The sequence below is a fragment of the Saimiri boliviensis genome, chromosome 3 (assembly GCF_048565385.1).
Source record: "Saimiri boliviensis isolate mSaiBol1 chromosome 3, mSaiBol1.pri, whole genome shotgun sequence".
NCBI classification, from domain to species: Eukaryota; Metazoa; Chordata; class Mammalia; order Primates; family Cebidae; genus Saimiri; species Saimiri boliviensis.
The window spans coordinates 64,488,807-64,506,732 of record NC_133451.1 but is presented as its reverse complement, the minus strand read 5'-3'; the positions used below and the strand labels follow the sequence as shown (position 1 = coordinate 64,506,732).

The 17,926-nt window shown below is 38.3% G+C and overlaps 1 protein-coding gene across 11 annotated transcripts in view; it reads right to left on the bottom strand.

The window, feature by feature from the left end:
- The window catches only part of RUFY3 (RUN and FYVE domain containing 3), a 107,811-nt gene that overhangs the window by 17,921 nt on the left and 71,964 nt on the right, over positions 1-17,926 (bottom strand). For all 11 annotated transcript variants that reach the window (XR_005579074.2, XM_039468071.2, XM_074396238.1 and 8 more), the window contains 7 exons: positions 17,415-17,476; positions 15,479-15,544; positions 13,203-13,272; positions 7,019-7,111; positions 5,350-5,433; positions 628-795; positions 10-107 (listed from right to left, as the gene is read on the bottom strand). Coding sequence is in view for 10 of the 11 variants with exons in the window: in XM_039468071.2 (XP_039324005.2) it covers positions 10-107; positions 628-795; positions 5,350-5,433; positions 7,019-7,111; positions 13,203-13,272; positions 15,479-15,544; positions 17,415-17,476 (641 nt within the window). In the remaining variant the exon portion in view is untranslated. The remainder of the gene's footprint in view (positions 1-9; positions 108-627; positions 796-5,349; positions 5,434-7,018; positions 7,112-13,202; positions 13,273-15,478; positions 15,545-17,414; positions 17,477-17,926) is intronic.

The window sequence follows — 17,926 nt, the reverse complement described above, 5'->3', positions numbered from 1 at the left end:
AACTTTTACCTTTGTTCAAGTTGTTTAATGGTAGCAGCCATCTGATTAGTCTTCTCTTCCAAGCGACTGTTTAGTTCACTTTTCTGTTTTACTCCTAAGTCTGAACTCTGTTATGGAAAATAATTATAAACAAGCTGTATAACAAATATTCTAAAATATAACCACACATGCCTTTTGAATCTAATGGTAAGTGGGAAAATAGAAATGATCATATATTTCTGTATCAGTTAATCCTCAAATAGAAAAAAAGCAATTGGTCTAAAGTTAGTATTGTTACCTGCAGCATTATCACAGTAATAGTTTATCAATGTATCACATTCCAGTGTAAAAGCTAATAGAATATATGATTCAGCTGGCATGTTAGACTGCAGAATAGACATTATCTTATAGGATAAAAAAGACCCCCACCCTCTATTATAATGTGAAAAGTGACCATGGTTTTCTAGAACAGCAATATAGGATCCCATGATGGTCTGAAACTGAGAGAAGTTTACTGGCAGCTAACATCAAAATGCGATGTGATTCTTCCCTCTTGTAATTAAAGTGTGATTCTAGAAGATAAGATTGGAGGAGGGAAGCCCCAAGATTTTAGAGAGCCAGTGAGTCTATTCCTCATATCTCCCCTACCTGCAGCTTAAAGGCAAGTTCATGCTTGAGAGCTCTGAGATCATCCAGCTGCTGCCGAAGAGATACCAGAGCATCCTGCTTCTCACAGACATCCTTCTCCAGCATCTTCATAGCCAATTCCATCTCCTGCCTCATGCTGATCTGCATTTCCAGTTCTTTTTCAACATCCTGCCCCCAAAGGTAAGTAAATTGCTTACACTCTGTTTCAACTAAGTACAAACCATAAAATTTCACAGGAAAAAGTATACCAAAACTCTCAGTCTTAATATTCTGGCAAAATAGCTTAAGCTACTATTCATTTTCAGAAACATTAACAATGGTTAATTAACAATAATTAGGATACACAATAACATTTGCCCAATAATGTACAAATCTGAAAAACCTGCTAAACCAAAGATAGTGCTATTTAATATGTCTAAAATATACACATATTTGAGACACTGCATTAGACATTAAGACAACTGATGTCATATCTTATTATACAAAGATACATACAGGTTTACAGTAGTCAGCACAAAATGAAGTAGTTGCAATTCTCCCAAATTTGAATGTTGTTGATATATTCAAGAGCCCAGGGAACCCAGAGGACCACCTGAATCCCTGGAGTAACATCACAATTACTGAGGATGGCCAGTATGGCTAAGAGGCTAACAGAATTTTTAGGTTCATTTAACATGAAACCTCTTTTTGTTTCAACCATTATTACTGCAACATTATTTGGATGATCAAAAATACAAAGACCTGAGGATCTTCTGCATCTACCTTGTGTCCTGGGTTCACCTAGGCCCTCATCTACTTTCTTAGTTTCTTTCCTTCTTATCAAACATTTGTCTTATTGTTATAAAACGACGTGAAAAATTTTAATATTTTTATTATGTGCCACTTCACTGAGACTCCTGATATACAAGATTAGCATTATAGAAAATGAATCATACCCCTTCTTAAAATGCTGACATATATTATTTCTGTAATCTTTCTTATGAAAAGTATTATATTTTGAGATCTCATTCACAAACACAAAGAAGGTAAGTGCTATTTTAAGGATGTTAAAATAATACTGCTGTGTTTTAAAAAAAATCTGAAATTCTATTGGGCGTGGTGGCTTACACCTGTAATTCCAGTACTTTGGGAGGCTGCGGCAGGCAGATCATGAGGTCAGGAGTTTGAGAATAGCCTGGCCAACATGGTGAAACCCTGTCTCTACTAAAATCACAATAATCAGCTGGGCGTGGTAGTGGGTGCCTGTAATCCTAGCTACTTGGAGGCTGAGGCAGGAGAACTGCTTGAACCTGGGAGGTGGAGGTTGCAGTGAGGCGAGATCACGCCACTGCACTCCAGCCTGGGTGACACAGCAAGACTCCAACTCAAAAAAAAAAAAAAAAAAAAAAAAAATCTGAAATTGTTATATACTGCCAACTTGTAATACATGTATATTTTTTGAGACAAGGTCTCACTGTCGCCCAGGCGGCAGTGCAGTGCAATCTTGGCTCACTGCAGCCCCAACTTCCCTGGGCTCAGGTGATCTCCCTCCTCAGCTTCCCATTTAGCTGGGAATACAGGCATGTACCACCAAGCATGGTTAATTCTGTATTTTTTGTAGGGATGAGGTCCCCCTATGTTGCCCAGACTGGTTGCAAACTCCTGGGCTCAAGTGATCCTACCAGAGTACTGGGATTACAGGTGTGAGCCATGGCACTTGGCCTGTAATAATTTTTTAGTACAAGTTAAGTCACCTCTTATTTTCAGGCTCTTCCTTATTCTTAGAGACATTGTGGGGAGGTCTCTGTGTTTGTCATACTATCGAAACTCCAGGAAGATTTAGTATGTTAATAATAGGGGTTATTAAAATCCAGTACAGGAATAGTATCCCTTAATATAAGTTCTTTTTTTAAAGAAGTATAAATAACACATAACTGTACATATTTATGATGTACAACATGTTTCGATAATATAAAACCTATGTAATGACCAAGTCTGAGAAATGAACAAATATATCATCTTAAACATTTATCATTTCTTTGTGATGAGAACATTCGAAAGCCTCTGTTTTTTCTAGCATAAAGAAAAGATAAATAGCTCTTCCCGCCGCCCAAGATGCCGAAAGGAAATAAGGCAAAGGGGAAGAAGGTGGCTCCGGCCCCTGCTGTCATGAAGCAGGAGGTTAAGAAAGTGGTGAATCCCCTGTTTGAGAAAAGGCCTAAGAGTTTTGGCATTGGATAGGACATCCAGCCCAAAAGAGACCTCTCCCGCTTTGTGAAATGGCCCCGCTATATTAGGTTGCAGCGAAAGAGAGCCATCCTCTGTAAGCGGCTGAAACTGCCCCCTGCAATTAACCAGTTCACCCAGGTCCTGGACCGCCAAACAGCTACTCGGCTGCTTAAGCTGGCCAACAAGTACAGACCAGATAAAGCAAGAGAAGAAGCAGAGGCTGTTGGCCTGGGCCGAGAAGAAAGTGGCTGGCAAAGGGGACGTTCCCACTAAGAGACCACACACATATCCTTTGAGCAGGAGTTAACACCGTCACCACCTTGGTGGAGAACAAGAAAGCTCAGCTGGTGGTGACTGCACACGACGTGGATTCCATTGAGCTCGTTGTCTTCTTGCCTGCCCTGTGTCGTAAAATGGGAGTCCCTTACTGCATTATCAAGGGGAAGGCAAGACTGGGACATCTAGTCCACAGGAAGACCTGCACCACTGTCGCCTTCACACACGTGAACTCAGAAGACAAAGGCGCTTTGGCTAAGCTGGTGGAAGCCATCCGCACCAACTACAATGACAGATATGAGATCAGCCATCACTGGGGAGGCAATGTCCTGGGTCCCAAGTCTGTGGCTCACATTGCCAAGCTCGAAGAGGCAAAAGATAAAGAACTTGCCACAAAACTGGGTTAAATGTACCCTGTTGAGTTTTCTGTACATAAAAATAATTAAAACAATATAAATTTTCCTTCAAAAAAAAAAAAAAGACAAATACTTAAGGTGATGAGTATCCCAAGAACACTGATTTGGTCTTTACAAATTGTATGAGTATATTAAATTATCATATGTACCCTGGAATGATGGACATCTATTAGGCATTAATAAAAAAAGAACAAAAAGCAACAAATCTCTCTTCTATTTTAAAATATGTATTACTGTTAACTCTAGTCATCCCATACTATGCAACAGAGGACCAGAACTAATTCTTCCTATCTAACTATAGCTTTGTACCTGTTGATCAATCTCTTACTATCCCCTGCCCTCTCTCCCTCTGGTAACCACCACCTTACTCTTTACTTTTATGAGAACAACATTTTAGATTCCACAAATGAATGTTATCATACAGGATTTCTTTTTCTGTGTTTGGCTTATTTCACTTCACCTAATGTCCTCTCGGTTCAGCCATGTTGCCACAAATGACAGGATTTCATTCTTTTTAATGGCTGAGTAGCATCCCATTGTGTAATGTACGGCATTTTTTTTTAATCCATTCACATGTTGATGAACACTAAGGTTGATTCCATATCTTGACTACTGTGAATAGTGCTGCAATAAACATACGAGTGCAGATTCTGTCTAACATGCTGATTTCACTTCCTTTGGTTATATCCCCAGTAGTGGGATTGCTGGATCATATGGTAGATTGATTTTTAATTAATTAATTTTTTATTTTTTGAGATGGAGTCTGGCTCTGTCGCTCAGGATGGAGTGCAGTGGTATAATCTTGACTCACTGCAGCCTCAGCCTCCCAGGTTCAAGCAATTCTCCTGCCTCAGCAACCTAAGTAGTTGGGATTACAGGAGTGTGCCACCATGCCTGGTTGATTTTTTTAAAAATTTTTAGTAGAGACAGGGTTTCACCATGCTGGTCATGAACTCCTGACCTCAGGTGTAATCCAAAGTGCTTAGATTACAGGTGTGAGCCGCTGTGCCTGGCCTGGTTTTTAACGTTTTAAAACAGCCTTCACACTGTTTTCCATAGTAGCTATACTAATTTATATTCTCACCAGTAGTGTGTAAAGGTTCCCTTTCTCTACATCCTTGCCAACACTTAACTTTCAATTTTTTGATAGCTGCCACTCTGATTACAGTGAGGTGTTACACTATAGATGTGTGTGTGTATATATATATATATATATATAGAGAGAGAGAGAGAGAGAGAGAGAGAGTGTGTATATATATAAATACATATGTGTTTGTGTGTGTACACACACACACACACATATATGTGTTTATATATATACACACCATATATATATATGTGTTTTTTAATTTCTAAAAAAACTTAAGACCAATACTGGATGATAAATGTTCCCATTTATATCTAAGACCAAGTATAAATCAGAAATAACAGCTAAAAATAAAATAGCGTAATCCTATAATAATGATTCTTTGGAGCCACTGCCTCCAAGAATCTTTGCAGGGATGAGGACTTAGGTGGGAGTGAGACTCCATAGTTTAAAAAAGTAGGTTCTGTATACTTAATATTCTTGTAATACAAACTATAAAAGCAAAAAATAAATAAATAAATAAAGATTAACAAAATCTTATTGTTGAGAATACTCAGAAAAAGACTGTGAGTATGATAAGGCATGTGTGTTAAAAAGAGATAAACCATTTTACAGAATCTATAATTTTTCAGAACACTACTGATATTCCTAATCTTGGTCTGTATAATAAAACCTCTAAGTGGTCAGTTCCCTTTTAATGTATTCCTGAACTATTAGAAATTAAGCAAAGTTTACCAATCGTAATTGTGTCTCTTCTTTCAAATGCTTTCTTGCTTCACTTAGTGCTTGTCCTTCTGCAGTTCTGTCTTGCTTGGGACCCTTGAAAAGATAAATAACATTGCACATATTTAAGGATTTAATCAGAATTAGCAGAGACTAACATTGCTATTTAGTAAGAAAAAAAGATCATACTGAAGGAGGTATAATAATGAACAAACACAACAAAGAAACTGAAGAAGTCCAGTATATTTTTAAAGGGTAAGCTGAATTGGGGGCTTCCTGACACTTTATTTAAAATCCTAAAATAGGTTACCAAACTGGGTAACAGAAGTTTTAAAAATCAGCCTCTAAAAATAACATAGTATTCATTTCAAAATATGAGTTGGACTATAGTTTTTTTTTTTCTTTTTTTTGAGATGGAGTCTTACTCTGTCACCCAGGCTGGAGTGCAGTGGCTCAAAATCTGCCTACTGCAACCTCCACCTCCTGAGTTCAAGTGATTCTCCTGTCTCAGCTTCCCAAGTAGCTAGGATTATAGGTATGCGCCACCATGCCTGGCTAATTTTTGTATTTTTAGTAGAGACGAGGTTTCACCATGTTGCCCAGGCTGGTCTTGAACTCCTGATCTCAAGTAATCCACCTGCCTTGGCCTCCCAAAGCATAGGGATTACAGGCATGAGCCACTGCGCCTGGCCCAAGGGCTACAGGTTTAAATGTTAATAGATTCAATCTCCAGAGAATTCACAACTGGTATCTTCAACATTCCAGCAAAATCACAGATAAAAATAAGCAGGTCATAAAAAAATTCTGAGCAGATGGATCACCTTAGTCATGGAACACTGCTTTGGTTCCGTCTAATAGCCTAGTAAAAGAACAATTTTAATAACTATCAATAGTTGAATTCCTAGGGACAGTAGATTATAAGCATGAAGATAAAAGAAAGTAGAGAGATCATCCTAATGATAACAACACTAGCATCAGCAAAAAGTAAGAGATGCTAGTGAATACATAAAAGATAGGGAAAAAACCATCCACAGAAATCAGGGAATATTTAAGTATAGGTGCCAGAAGCTCTATCAACTTCAATAGTCTCCTGAAGTGGCACTATTATGATGTAATAGAGAATTGTCAATGTTGGTAATTATGATCCTCAGTCATCATAAAGGGCTACATGTATTAAATTACATCCTTAATTAAAAAGGCTTGGAATTGTACAAAACAAAGGTTTACAAAATTCTGATTTAGACATTTATAACAAGTTTGGTGCTTTAAAGGATTAAGTTACCCAGGAAGTACATTTATATGGTAGCTCTTTCTCAGTGGTATCACATAAATGAGGTGTCACTTCTTATAAAACAGTAACATGGTATAAAAGTAATGGTATATTTAAAATAACAAATTGTTAAATACTGTATGAATCACCAGTACATAAAAACAAGAAACTGAATTAGACTGTTTCTTGAAGTCTCTAAACAGATGTAGGTGGCTGTGAAGCCAAGAAGCATCTTGTAGGAAAAGGGGCATAACTCTCCCACAACCTTCATCACACAATTATGCATACAGTCTAAATAAAAAGTGGCTTGCTACAGGTTTGCTGCTTAAAACAGTCCTTTAGAGACTCTCCTTTACCACTAACAAGCTGATATGATCTCTATGAATATTTTATAAATCCAGCAAGATTAACCTTCCGATTGGATTCCAGTATGTAGGAACTTTCCTCTTTAACTCGTTCCATTTCTTCTTGTAAGGTAATGATCCTGTTGTTTGCAACTGCAAGCTGTGGATAAAATTTTAAAAATAATCTTTTATCTTTTTAAAATTAACATAGTGTTAAGATAATTCATGATCAGCTAGGATGTAATTTTTAGGCTTCTATATTCTTAGAAAGCAAGCAAGCTATAACCCAATAAAAACGTTCTTACGGGGAACTCAAGAGAAATATTTTTCTTTCTCTATTTTTCTGAGACAGGGCCTCACTCTATTGCCCAGCCTGGAATGCAGTGGTGCGATCTCAGCTCACTGTAACCTCTGCCTCCTGGGTTCAAGAAGTTCTCATGCATTAGCCTTCTGACTAGCTGTGACTACAGGCATCCACCACTATGCCCAGATAATTTTTGTATTTTTCATAGAGACAAGGTTTCACTATGTTAGCCAGGCTGGTGTTGAACTTCTGGCTTCAAGAGATCTGTCCACCTCGGCCTCTCAAAGTGCTGGGTTTATAGGCATGAGCCACCACACCCAGCCAAGAATATTTTTAGATGAGGCTAAATAAAAATAAAACATATTGCCTTATTGCTACTTTTATATGAAAAGTTTTAACTTAAGATTATCTCAAGGATGTTCTTATTAGTAAGAAAAAATATATATTTATTAAGAATGCCTACTTCTAAAATGTTTAATAAATAGGTCCTGTCCATAGGCATAGGCAAGGACTTCATGACTAAAACACCAAAAGGAATGGCAACAAAAGCCAAAATAGACAAATGGGATCTAATTAGGCTTAAGAGCTTTTGCACAGCAAAATATCTTTAGAGTGAACCGGCAACCAACAGAATGGGAAAAAATTTTTGCAAGCCACCTACCTGACAAAGAGCTAACATCCAGAATCTACAAAGAACTAAAACAAATTTACAAGAAAAAAACAACCCCAGCAAAAAGTGGGCAAAGGATATAAACAGACACTTTTCTTTCTTTCTTTTTTTTTTTAGAGACAGGGTCTCGCTATGTTGCCCAGGCTGGAGTGCAGTGGCTATTCACAGGTGCGATCCCACTACTGATCAGCACGGGAGTTTTGACCTGCTCCGTTTCCGACCTGAGCCGGTTCACCCCTCCTTAGGCAACCTGGTGGTCCCCTACTCCCGGGAGGTCACCATATTGATGCCGAACTTAGTGCGGACACCCGATCGGCATAGCACACTGCAGCCCAGAACTCCTGGGCTCAAGCGATCCTCCCACCTCAGCCTCCTGAGTCACTGGGACTACAGGCATGCGCCACCATGCCCAGCAACAGATATTTTTCAAAAGAAGACATTTATGTGGCCAAGAAACATATGAAAAAATGCTCATCATCACTGGTCATTAGAGAAATGCAAATCAAAACCACATTGAGATACCATCTCACACCAGTTAGAATGGCGATCATTAAAAAATCTGGAGACAAACAGACGCTGGAGAGGATGTAGAGAAATAGGAACGCTTTTAACACTTTTGGTGGGAGTGTAAATTAGTTCAACCATTGTGGAAGACAGTGTGGTGATTCTTCAAGGATCTAGAAATAGAAATACCGTTTGACCCAGCAATCCCATCACTGGGTATATACCCAAAGGGTTATAAATCGTTCTATTATAAAGACACACGCACACGTACGTTCATTGCGGCAATGTTTACAATAGCAAAGACCTGAAACCAACCCAAATGCTCATCAATGATAGACTGGGATAAAGAAAATGTGGCACATATACACCATGGAATACTATGCAGCCATACAAAAGGATGAGTACATGTCCTGTGCAGAGACATGGATGAAACTGGAAACCATCATTCTCAGCCAACTGACACAAGAACAGAAAACCAAACAGCACATGTCTTAAGTGGGTGTTAAACATGAGAAGACATGGACACAAGGAGGGAAACATCATACACTGGGGTCAGTTGGGGTTTGGGGGCAAGGGAGGGATAACATTAGGAGGAATACCTAATGTAGGTGACGGGGAGATGGAGGCAGCAAACCACCATGACATGTGTATACCTATGTAACAATCCTGCAAGATCTGCACATGTATCCCAGAACTTAAAGTATAATTAAAAAAAAAAAATGAAATAAATAAATAGGTCCTGTCACACCATGGAACCCATGTGACAAACTCTTCATAAGATCTTTTTAATAGATTTCTAAAAAGATTTAAAAAATGAACTCCAAAGTTCTCATGCTAAAAGATCTTATTACGCATTGAGATTTTTTATTTCAATGCCTAAAAAAATCAGGTAATGTTATTAGCAGTAAACTGCTACGGGGAAACATTTATATCTTTATTTCTCAGAAGAAAAAAGCAAGGCGGAAACACTTTTCCCTTCTCTGCACCTACTAAAACTTCCAGAAAATGTGAAGGTGCCTGCATGAGACTGGGAGGAATAACCGATCAGGCTCCTCCAGCCAGGCTTGTCTTCTTCTCAATTATTATCTCCTCACTAGCAGCAGGTGCAGGCTCTGCTCAGTTCCAGTCCTAACATGGTAAGCACAGAGAAGCTCATGCTTTCTGGGGGCAGGCCTGGAAGCTCAATTCTGTCTCAGATCCGGTGGCCTAAAAACGTGTACGAAACTACTTCTGGGCAAGTTGATCTCTTCTCTAGATTCAAGTTTGCCCTCAGGAAGGTTGTTCCAAAATCTTGATTTAAGAGAAACTATTGGGAAACCTGATTATGGCTGCAGATACAGGAGGCTTTCCAATTCAGCTTTACCAATAATGAAGTGGACATTTATTTATCTATCTATTTATTTATTTGAGACAGGGTCTCCTCTGTCGCCCAGGTTGGAATGTGGTGGCATAAGCTTAGCTAATGCAGCCTTCGTCTCTCAGGCTCAAGAAATCCTCCCTCCTCAGCCTCTCGAGTAGCTGGGGCTACAGGTGTGCACCACAACACCTGGTTAATTTTGTGTAGAGATGGGGTCTCACTGTTTCCCAGGCTAGTCTTAACTCTTGGCCTCAAATGATCCTCCTGCCTTGGCTTCCAAAGGGCTGGGATTATAGGTTTGAGTCACCGTGCCTGGCCTGAAGTGGATATTTATATCTTCATCTGCCTAATTCTTCTTAGTTTGTCATTCAAGTTCAAATCCCAGGAGGGGAAAAGAGGTCTGCTATCTTATTCTACTGGCCTTTTTTTTTTTTTTCCCCCGAGAAACGGTTTTGCCATGTTGCCCAGGCTGGTCTTGGAATCCTGGCCTCAAGTGATCCACCCACCTTGACATCCCAAAGTGCTGGGATTACAGGTGTGAGCCACCGTGCCTGGCCTTACTGACCCTCTTAAACCCAAAATGGAAATGAGAAAAGACAGAACTAATGAGCCTTATCTGCTCTCTTAAAGGATATTTTATTTAAGAAAATAAGTGTTATTGGTAAAATAAGTAAATGAATAAATGAATATTTTTAGTATTAATATAATAAATCTAAGGAAGACAAGTCCTATGACTGAGGGAATAAAATTAACAACTATATTTATTGAGTGCTTATGATATATCAGGTACTGTTCTAAGCCCTAATCATGTATTAAACCATTTCACATAACAATCTCATAAAATACTATTACTGCTATTTCCATGTTACAGATAAGCAAATCAAGGAATAGAGGCTTAAGTAATTGGCCCAAGATTAGAAGACTAGCAAGTGCCAGGTACAATGGCTCACGCCTATAATCCCAGCACTTTGGGAGGCCGAGGCAGGTAGATTATCTAGGCTCAGGAATTAAAGACCAGCCTGGCCAACCTGGTGAAACCCTGTTTCTACCAAAATACAAAAATTAGCTAGGTATGGTGGTATATGCCCGTAGTCCCAGCTACTCAAGAGACTGAGGCAGGAGAATCGCTTGAACCAGGAGGCGGAGGTTGCATTGAGTGGCGTCTACAGTGAGCTGAGATCATACCATTGCACTCTAGCCTAAGCAACATAGTGAGACTCTGTCTTGTTTAAAAAAAAAAAAAAAAAAAAAAAAAGCCAGGTGCAGTGACTCATGTAATCCTAGCAGTTTGGAGGCCAAGGCGGGTATATCACAAGGTCAGGAGTTCGAGACCAGCCTGGCAAACATGGTGAAATCCCTCCTCTACTAAAAATATAAAAAAAATTAGCTGGTGTGGTGGCACACAGCTGTAGTCCCAGCTACTTGGGAGGCTGAGGCAGAAGAATCACTTGTATCCAGGAAATGGAGGTTGCAGTGAGCCAAGATGGTACCACTGCACCCCAACCTGGGTGACAGAGCAAGACTCTGGCTCAAAAAAATAAAATTGAATTTAATTAAATTTAAAAAAAGATACAAAATAAGAGTAGCAAGTGCTAGAGCCAGGACATGAACCCAAGTAGCCTAGCTTTAGAGATCATGCTTAATTGCTATGCTGTACTGCTTCAATATAGTAACAGCAGAATCACAGTAAAAAATATCAGTGCTGAACATTCCAAAAGACTATATGATAAGATTCTAAGGACCATAAGCATAAAGTTTTAAGATATATAAAATTAGGCCAGGCGCGGTGGCTCAAGCCTGTAATCCCAGCACTTTGGGAGGCCGAGGCAGGTGGATCACGAGGTCAAGAGATCGAGACCATCCTGGTCAACATGGTGAAACCCCGTCTCTACTAAAAATACAAAAAATTAGCTGCGCATGGCGGCGCGTGCCTGTAATCCCAGCTACTCAGGAGGCTGAGGCAGGAGAATTGCCTGAACCCAGGAGGCGGAGGTTGCGGTGAGCCAAGATTGCGCCATTGCACTCCAGCCTGGGTAGTAAGAGCGAAACTCCATCTCAAAAAAATATATATATATAAAATTAAAATTTCTTTTTCCAGAAGTGAAGGCTACAGAGCTTCAAAAAAGCCACAGAGTAATAAAAAAAAAAAGGTATTTTAAAACTGTAACAATGAAAATGTTCATTTTAAAGAAAAACCGATTAAAAGCATCTTCCTGACTAGTGTTCTAATTTGGTTTTATTTAAACTAAATTCATCCCACTGGGGTATAAGGGCATCATTATAATCAGAAATGAAGAAGGTAGGCCAGGCCCAGTGGCTCAACACCTATAATTTTACCACTTTGGAAGGCTGAGGCAGGCAGGTCGCTTGAGCTCAGCAGTTCATGACCAACCTGGGCAACATGGCAAGACCCTGTCTCTACTAAAAACAGCTGGGTATGGTGGTGTGTGCCTGTGATCCCAGCTACTTGGGAAGCTGAGGTGGGAGATCACTTGAGCCCGGGGGGCAGGGGTTGCAGTGAGCCATTGTGTTGCTGCACTCAAGCCTGGACAACAGAGTGAGATCCTATCTCAAAAAAAGAAAAAGAAATAAAGAAGGTAAACTCTTTGCCATCTGGATAATGTTATTCAGTATTTTTAATAAAAACATCTAATGCTATTTAGAGAAAAAATACCTCTAGCTAAGGCTTTGGCAAGTTAGGGAAAAAATCTTTTTATTAGAAGTAAAACATGAGGTTATTTTTCTGCTCTTATTTTAGGGACTTTCCTAAGAGTTTTTACATTCTTGTCTATTCTTATCTGATCTTCAGAGTTAATTGTGAGGCTGAAAGGCAAGGGCATTGTAAGCACTCTCATTTTCCAGTGAGGGAACTGGGCCTTTTAGAGGTCAAGTGACTGACTTACTCAGGAGCACATGACTTACATAAGCATGATTTGTAAGCAGAGATCACTGATCTTCTGTCCGGGACTCTTTACCTTATCTATGTAACTGTCCCAGGAAGAAAAGAAGGACATAGCGGTGGGGGAGTTTGCCAATCTGGAACATAAATCAATGCCTGGCACATATAAATATTTGTCTAGCTCTTGCACATAAACAGTGTCTGAAATGTTCACTGAATGAATAAATGATGAACATGCTATATGCTAAACATTTATTCTAGGTCAGCCCAGGCAAAATATGCACACAAAATAAACTAAGATACTTCATCATCCAGGCAACATGTCCCTACACAGTCCAACTGGGTAAATGAGACCCCTCCAATAAGCCAACTGGCCATTCTAGTCAGAATAAGGAGTTACGCATTACAGTTGATTTTATTTGAAAAGTCAAGTTCTTCCTTTCCAAGGTTACATAAAAATTATTGGTTCTACTAATGCATATTAAATTCTGTAAGTCAAAGAATTAACAAAACTTACCTCCTCTGTCAGTTTAGTGTTGGATTTTTCTAATGCATCTACTTTTGCCTGAAGATTGTTTACAGTAGCACTATCAAGAGAAGAAAAAAAGTGGTCACTTTTGGAAAACAGAACAATACCCTGTACCGTCCTTTTTAAATCCTTCACACTTAGACTTCATTGTCTTGTCTAATGTTCACAATTCCTTTTTTTTAGACAGAGTCTCGCTCTGCTGCCAAGACTGGAGTGCAGAGGTGCGATCTTGGCTCACTGCAACCTCTGCCTTCTGCGTTCAAGAAATTCTCATGCCTCAGCTTCCCGAGAAGCTAGGGACTATAGGCCCGCACCATCAAATCCAGTTAATTCTTGTATTTTTTAGTGGAGACAGGGTTTCACCACGTTGCCCAGGCTGCTCTCAAAATTCCTGACCTCCAGTGATCTGCCTGCCTTGGCCTCCCAGAGTGCTGGGATTATAGGCATGAAGCACCACGCCCAGCCTTAATGCTCACAATTCTTGACCTCTAATCTTAGAGAAGGCGGTGTCTGCTTTAACTGCTCTATCTTTGGCATTTGAGTTTTAATTCAATAAGTATTTATTCAATGAAATAAAAGAGTTCATTCCCTACACAGTAAACTTTAAGGTTTGTCTACATATGATCATAACAGGCTATATGAATTAAGTGCTTATACGTACCAAGCCCTCTTCTAAATTATGTCATTTGCATTACTGCATGTATTCCTTTCAACAACGGTTTATGTTAGGTATTCTCAATTAAAGTTAAAGAAATGAATGCAGAGAAGGAGCAAAGAATAGTGCCATTGTTTATATTTCATTGTGAACTGTAACCATATTTTGCTTGGCTAACATCTCCATAGTTTATTACAGTCATTATATTAGTTCTCGGTCCCCAGAGAAAATGTACTTAAAACTATTGAATCTGCTAGGTGGAACCAAGACTACTCAAAATTTTACTGACAGTAGTATAATCATAAGTTTTATTTAAATTAAAATGTCTATTTTTTCATAAGAGAACTACAAACAAGATAACTGATGAATACATTAATTATTCTTCAAAATTATTCAGTAGTCTTAACATAACAAGAACATAAAGTACTTGAGAATACCAGTAGTTTTTGGATAGCTCTTCTCAGGGGAGAGAACTGTTTCATGTTCTGTAAAGTTCTGAAACGACAGTCGTCTCCTCTTATCTATAGTTTTGCTTTCTGTGGTTTCAGTTACCTGCACTCAACTGTGGTTCAAAAATAGATGAAAATAATATAGTAAGATACTCTGAGGGAGACACTGCATTCATATGTCTTTTATTATAGTCAATTGTTAAAACGGTTTTATTATTGTTGCTAATCTCCTACCTTGCCTAAGTTATAAATTAAACTTTATCACAGGTATATATGTAGAGGAAAAAACACAGTATATATAGGGTTTGGTACTGTCTGTGGTTTCAGATAGTATCAAATGTATCCCCTCCACATAAGGGGGAACTACTGTACTTGGTGAAAACTTGGCAAATTAACTGTAATAATGGTGAAGGGTAAATTAATGCTATTAATTCAATGTATAAATGAGAAATGCAGGGAAGCAAAATATGTATTTTTTTTTTTTTTCTTTTTAGACAGGGTATCACTCGGTAACCCAGGCTGGCCTCACAGGTACCTGGGACTACAGGCGCATCTCCAGCTAGTTTTTTTGTTTTTTAGTAGACAAGGTCTTGCTATGTTACCAGCTGGTCTCAAACTCCTGAGCTCAAACGATCCTCCAGCCTTGGCCTCTCAAAGTGTTGGGACTACAGGCTTGAGCCACCACACCTGGACGATATGATTAATTTAAAGGTACTAATGTAATGAGTGGTTTATCCAAGATCAGTCCTGAAATATGCGGCTATATATGCTAAACCAAAAAGCTACCAATTTTCAACTGTGTATGTTACATATTTTAAAATTCTTAACTGAATGTATTTATGCATTTATTTATCACTAGAGTTATAACTACATACATAACATTATATACTATATTATTATATATTATATATAACATTATATATTGCCTTTCACTAAAGGTCACCAAAACTGTTAAACGCCATTTATTCATCTAGTGGCTAACTTAGTGCCTGGCAAGCATTGAGTTATTATATGATTCAGTGCCTGGCAAGCACTGAATTCTACATATATTTGTTGAGCACTGTCTGAATTTATCCTCACTGTTCATCATTTTACTCTTCCCTTCTCCCTCAACAATTCCCCAGTAAAGTAAGTAAGTAATATACTTATTCATCATTTACTTCAAATGTCTGTTCAGTTCTTCTACATAGTTCTTCTGGTCCAGAATTGCAGTAATCTGACCATCTCTAGGGGGAGAGGGAGAAAATAGAAATAAAATAAATAACGTAGGAAATACCAAGATCCCAACCCTACCCCACCCCATCTTTTCATAAAACATGAGAAAAAAACTGTGGCACAGATACACTGAACCATAAGACAGATTTGATGTAAACCCTCTTGACATATTAACAAGAAAAAGTCAAGAGTTTAAAAATGACACAACCCCACACTAATAAAGCTCGTTATAGCTTATAAACCTTAGTATTAATAACTTAGATCATATGTATGATATTGCAATCTATTAGAGGCATTTAAAGGATAAAAAGTTTTTTTGTTAATAGGTTTTTTAGCTTCACTAATAGTATTTGTAGTAACAATTGTCCATTTGTCACAGGACTTGAATTAAGCTCACTCTGATGTAATACAGCTATTCGCAAAGACTAAATATTTGTCTGTGCTATTTAACATTTAAAGTGAATGGTTAAAAAGTCTTTCATAAAAATCAAATATTTATCATTATTATTATTTTTTCTTTTGAGATAAAGTCTTGCTCTGTCACCCAGGGTGGAGTGCAATGGCACAATCTCAGTTCAATGCAACCTCTGCCTCCCGGGTTTAAGTGATTCTCCTGCCTCAGCCTCCAGAGTAGCTGGGATTACAGGCACCCGCCATCATGCTAGACTAACTGTTTTCTTTTTTTTTTTCTGTATTTTTTAGAGAGAGGTTTCACCATGTTGACCTCAGGTGATCCCCTCACCTTGGCCTCCCAAACTGCTGGGATTATAGGCGTAAGACACTGTGCCGGGCCCAAATGTTTATTATTACATGAAAAACAAACTGAAGATAAAGAAGGTTCACTTCTACAATCAACTAATCTGTAACAGACAAAAGTTAAACAGCGAGCTTTTTCAGTTGAAAGATAAAATTGGCCGGGCGCGGTGGCTCAAGCCTGTAATCCCAGCACTTTGGGAGGCCGAGGCGGGTGGATCACAAGGTCAAGAGATCGAGACCATCCTGGTCAACATGGTGAAACCCCGTCTCTACTAAAAATACAAAAAAAAATAGCTGGGCATGGTGGTGCGTGCCTGTAATCCCAGCTACTCCGGAGGCTGAGGCAGGAGAACTGCCTGAACCCAGGAGGCGGAGGTTGTGGTGAGCCGAGATCGCGCCATTGCACTCCAGCCTGGGTAACAAGAGCGAAACTCCGTCTCAAAAAAAAAAACAAAAAAAAAAAACAAAAAAAAAAAAAAAAAAGAAAGATAAAATTAAGGCCCCATACCTATACAATTACCAAAATAACAGTGAGATAATTTATCTCAATGTCAAAAATTAAAATCATCAGAATAATTATGCTTTCAATAGCTAAGTTTATAAAGAGTATAGATGCTCTTCTGATCTCTAATTACTAAGTATCATAATGAATATTTTAAAACTGTTTAACATAATTTTACATTTACAAGAGGAGGTATAAAGGCAGTACAGAGTTCCCATGTACCTTCACTCAGTTCCCCCTAATGTTAACATTTTACATAACCTCATGGTGCATATTTCATATTGCCAATTTTAAGCAAACTGAGAAAATAATCCCTCTCGTCAAAATGACTATGTTTTAAAATCTACTATAAGAGATGGAGAACTGGAATCCTCTAGAAAATTTTTATTTTATTTGCCCCTGGAACCACATAGCAGGAAAATTATTAAACAAAACAAAAATCCTTTTAGTGTTTAACAGTAGGCATAATAGTCAGATATTTTTGGCAAGACTTTATTAAAGCTATATGATTAGAAATTCTTTCAGCAAGTCTCTTAAAACAGTGTTGTTGTAAACTGTAAATACTACCAAAGGAAAAAAAATACTACATCAGGAGAAAAGAAACCTATTTTTTTTGTACTTACCCTTCACTACCTTTACTGCTGTTCCCATCCTTGAGATACATTGAAAAATCTATAACTCCAACCTACAGAGAGAATTTTCAGGTTTTAATATAAAATTAGATATTCTTTACAAGCCATAACACAATGTCTCTAGGCACTCAAAACATAATACAGTCATGACAATTTCTAGACATTTATGATTAAAAATTTACTGTTTTACTTTTAGTTTAATCAAGTATTAACAAGGGTTGGAAGTAAAGAATCAAGATTGTGTCAATAGGACTAGAAGACCAGATCACAACTAAGACAGTCAACAGAATACTTAATATAAATAAGGTCTAAAGTTTCTTTCTCTTTTGCTTATTTCAGGTATTCCACTACTGAATCCTTGTTTATTTTAGAAATAACTTTTTAAAAATTAGCACATTTCCCCTGTAGAAGTTTCAGAAAATACAGCTAAACCAAGGGCAAGTAATATTAAACACTCATAATTCCAACCACACCGGAAGATGACCATTGCTAACATTTTGGTG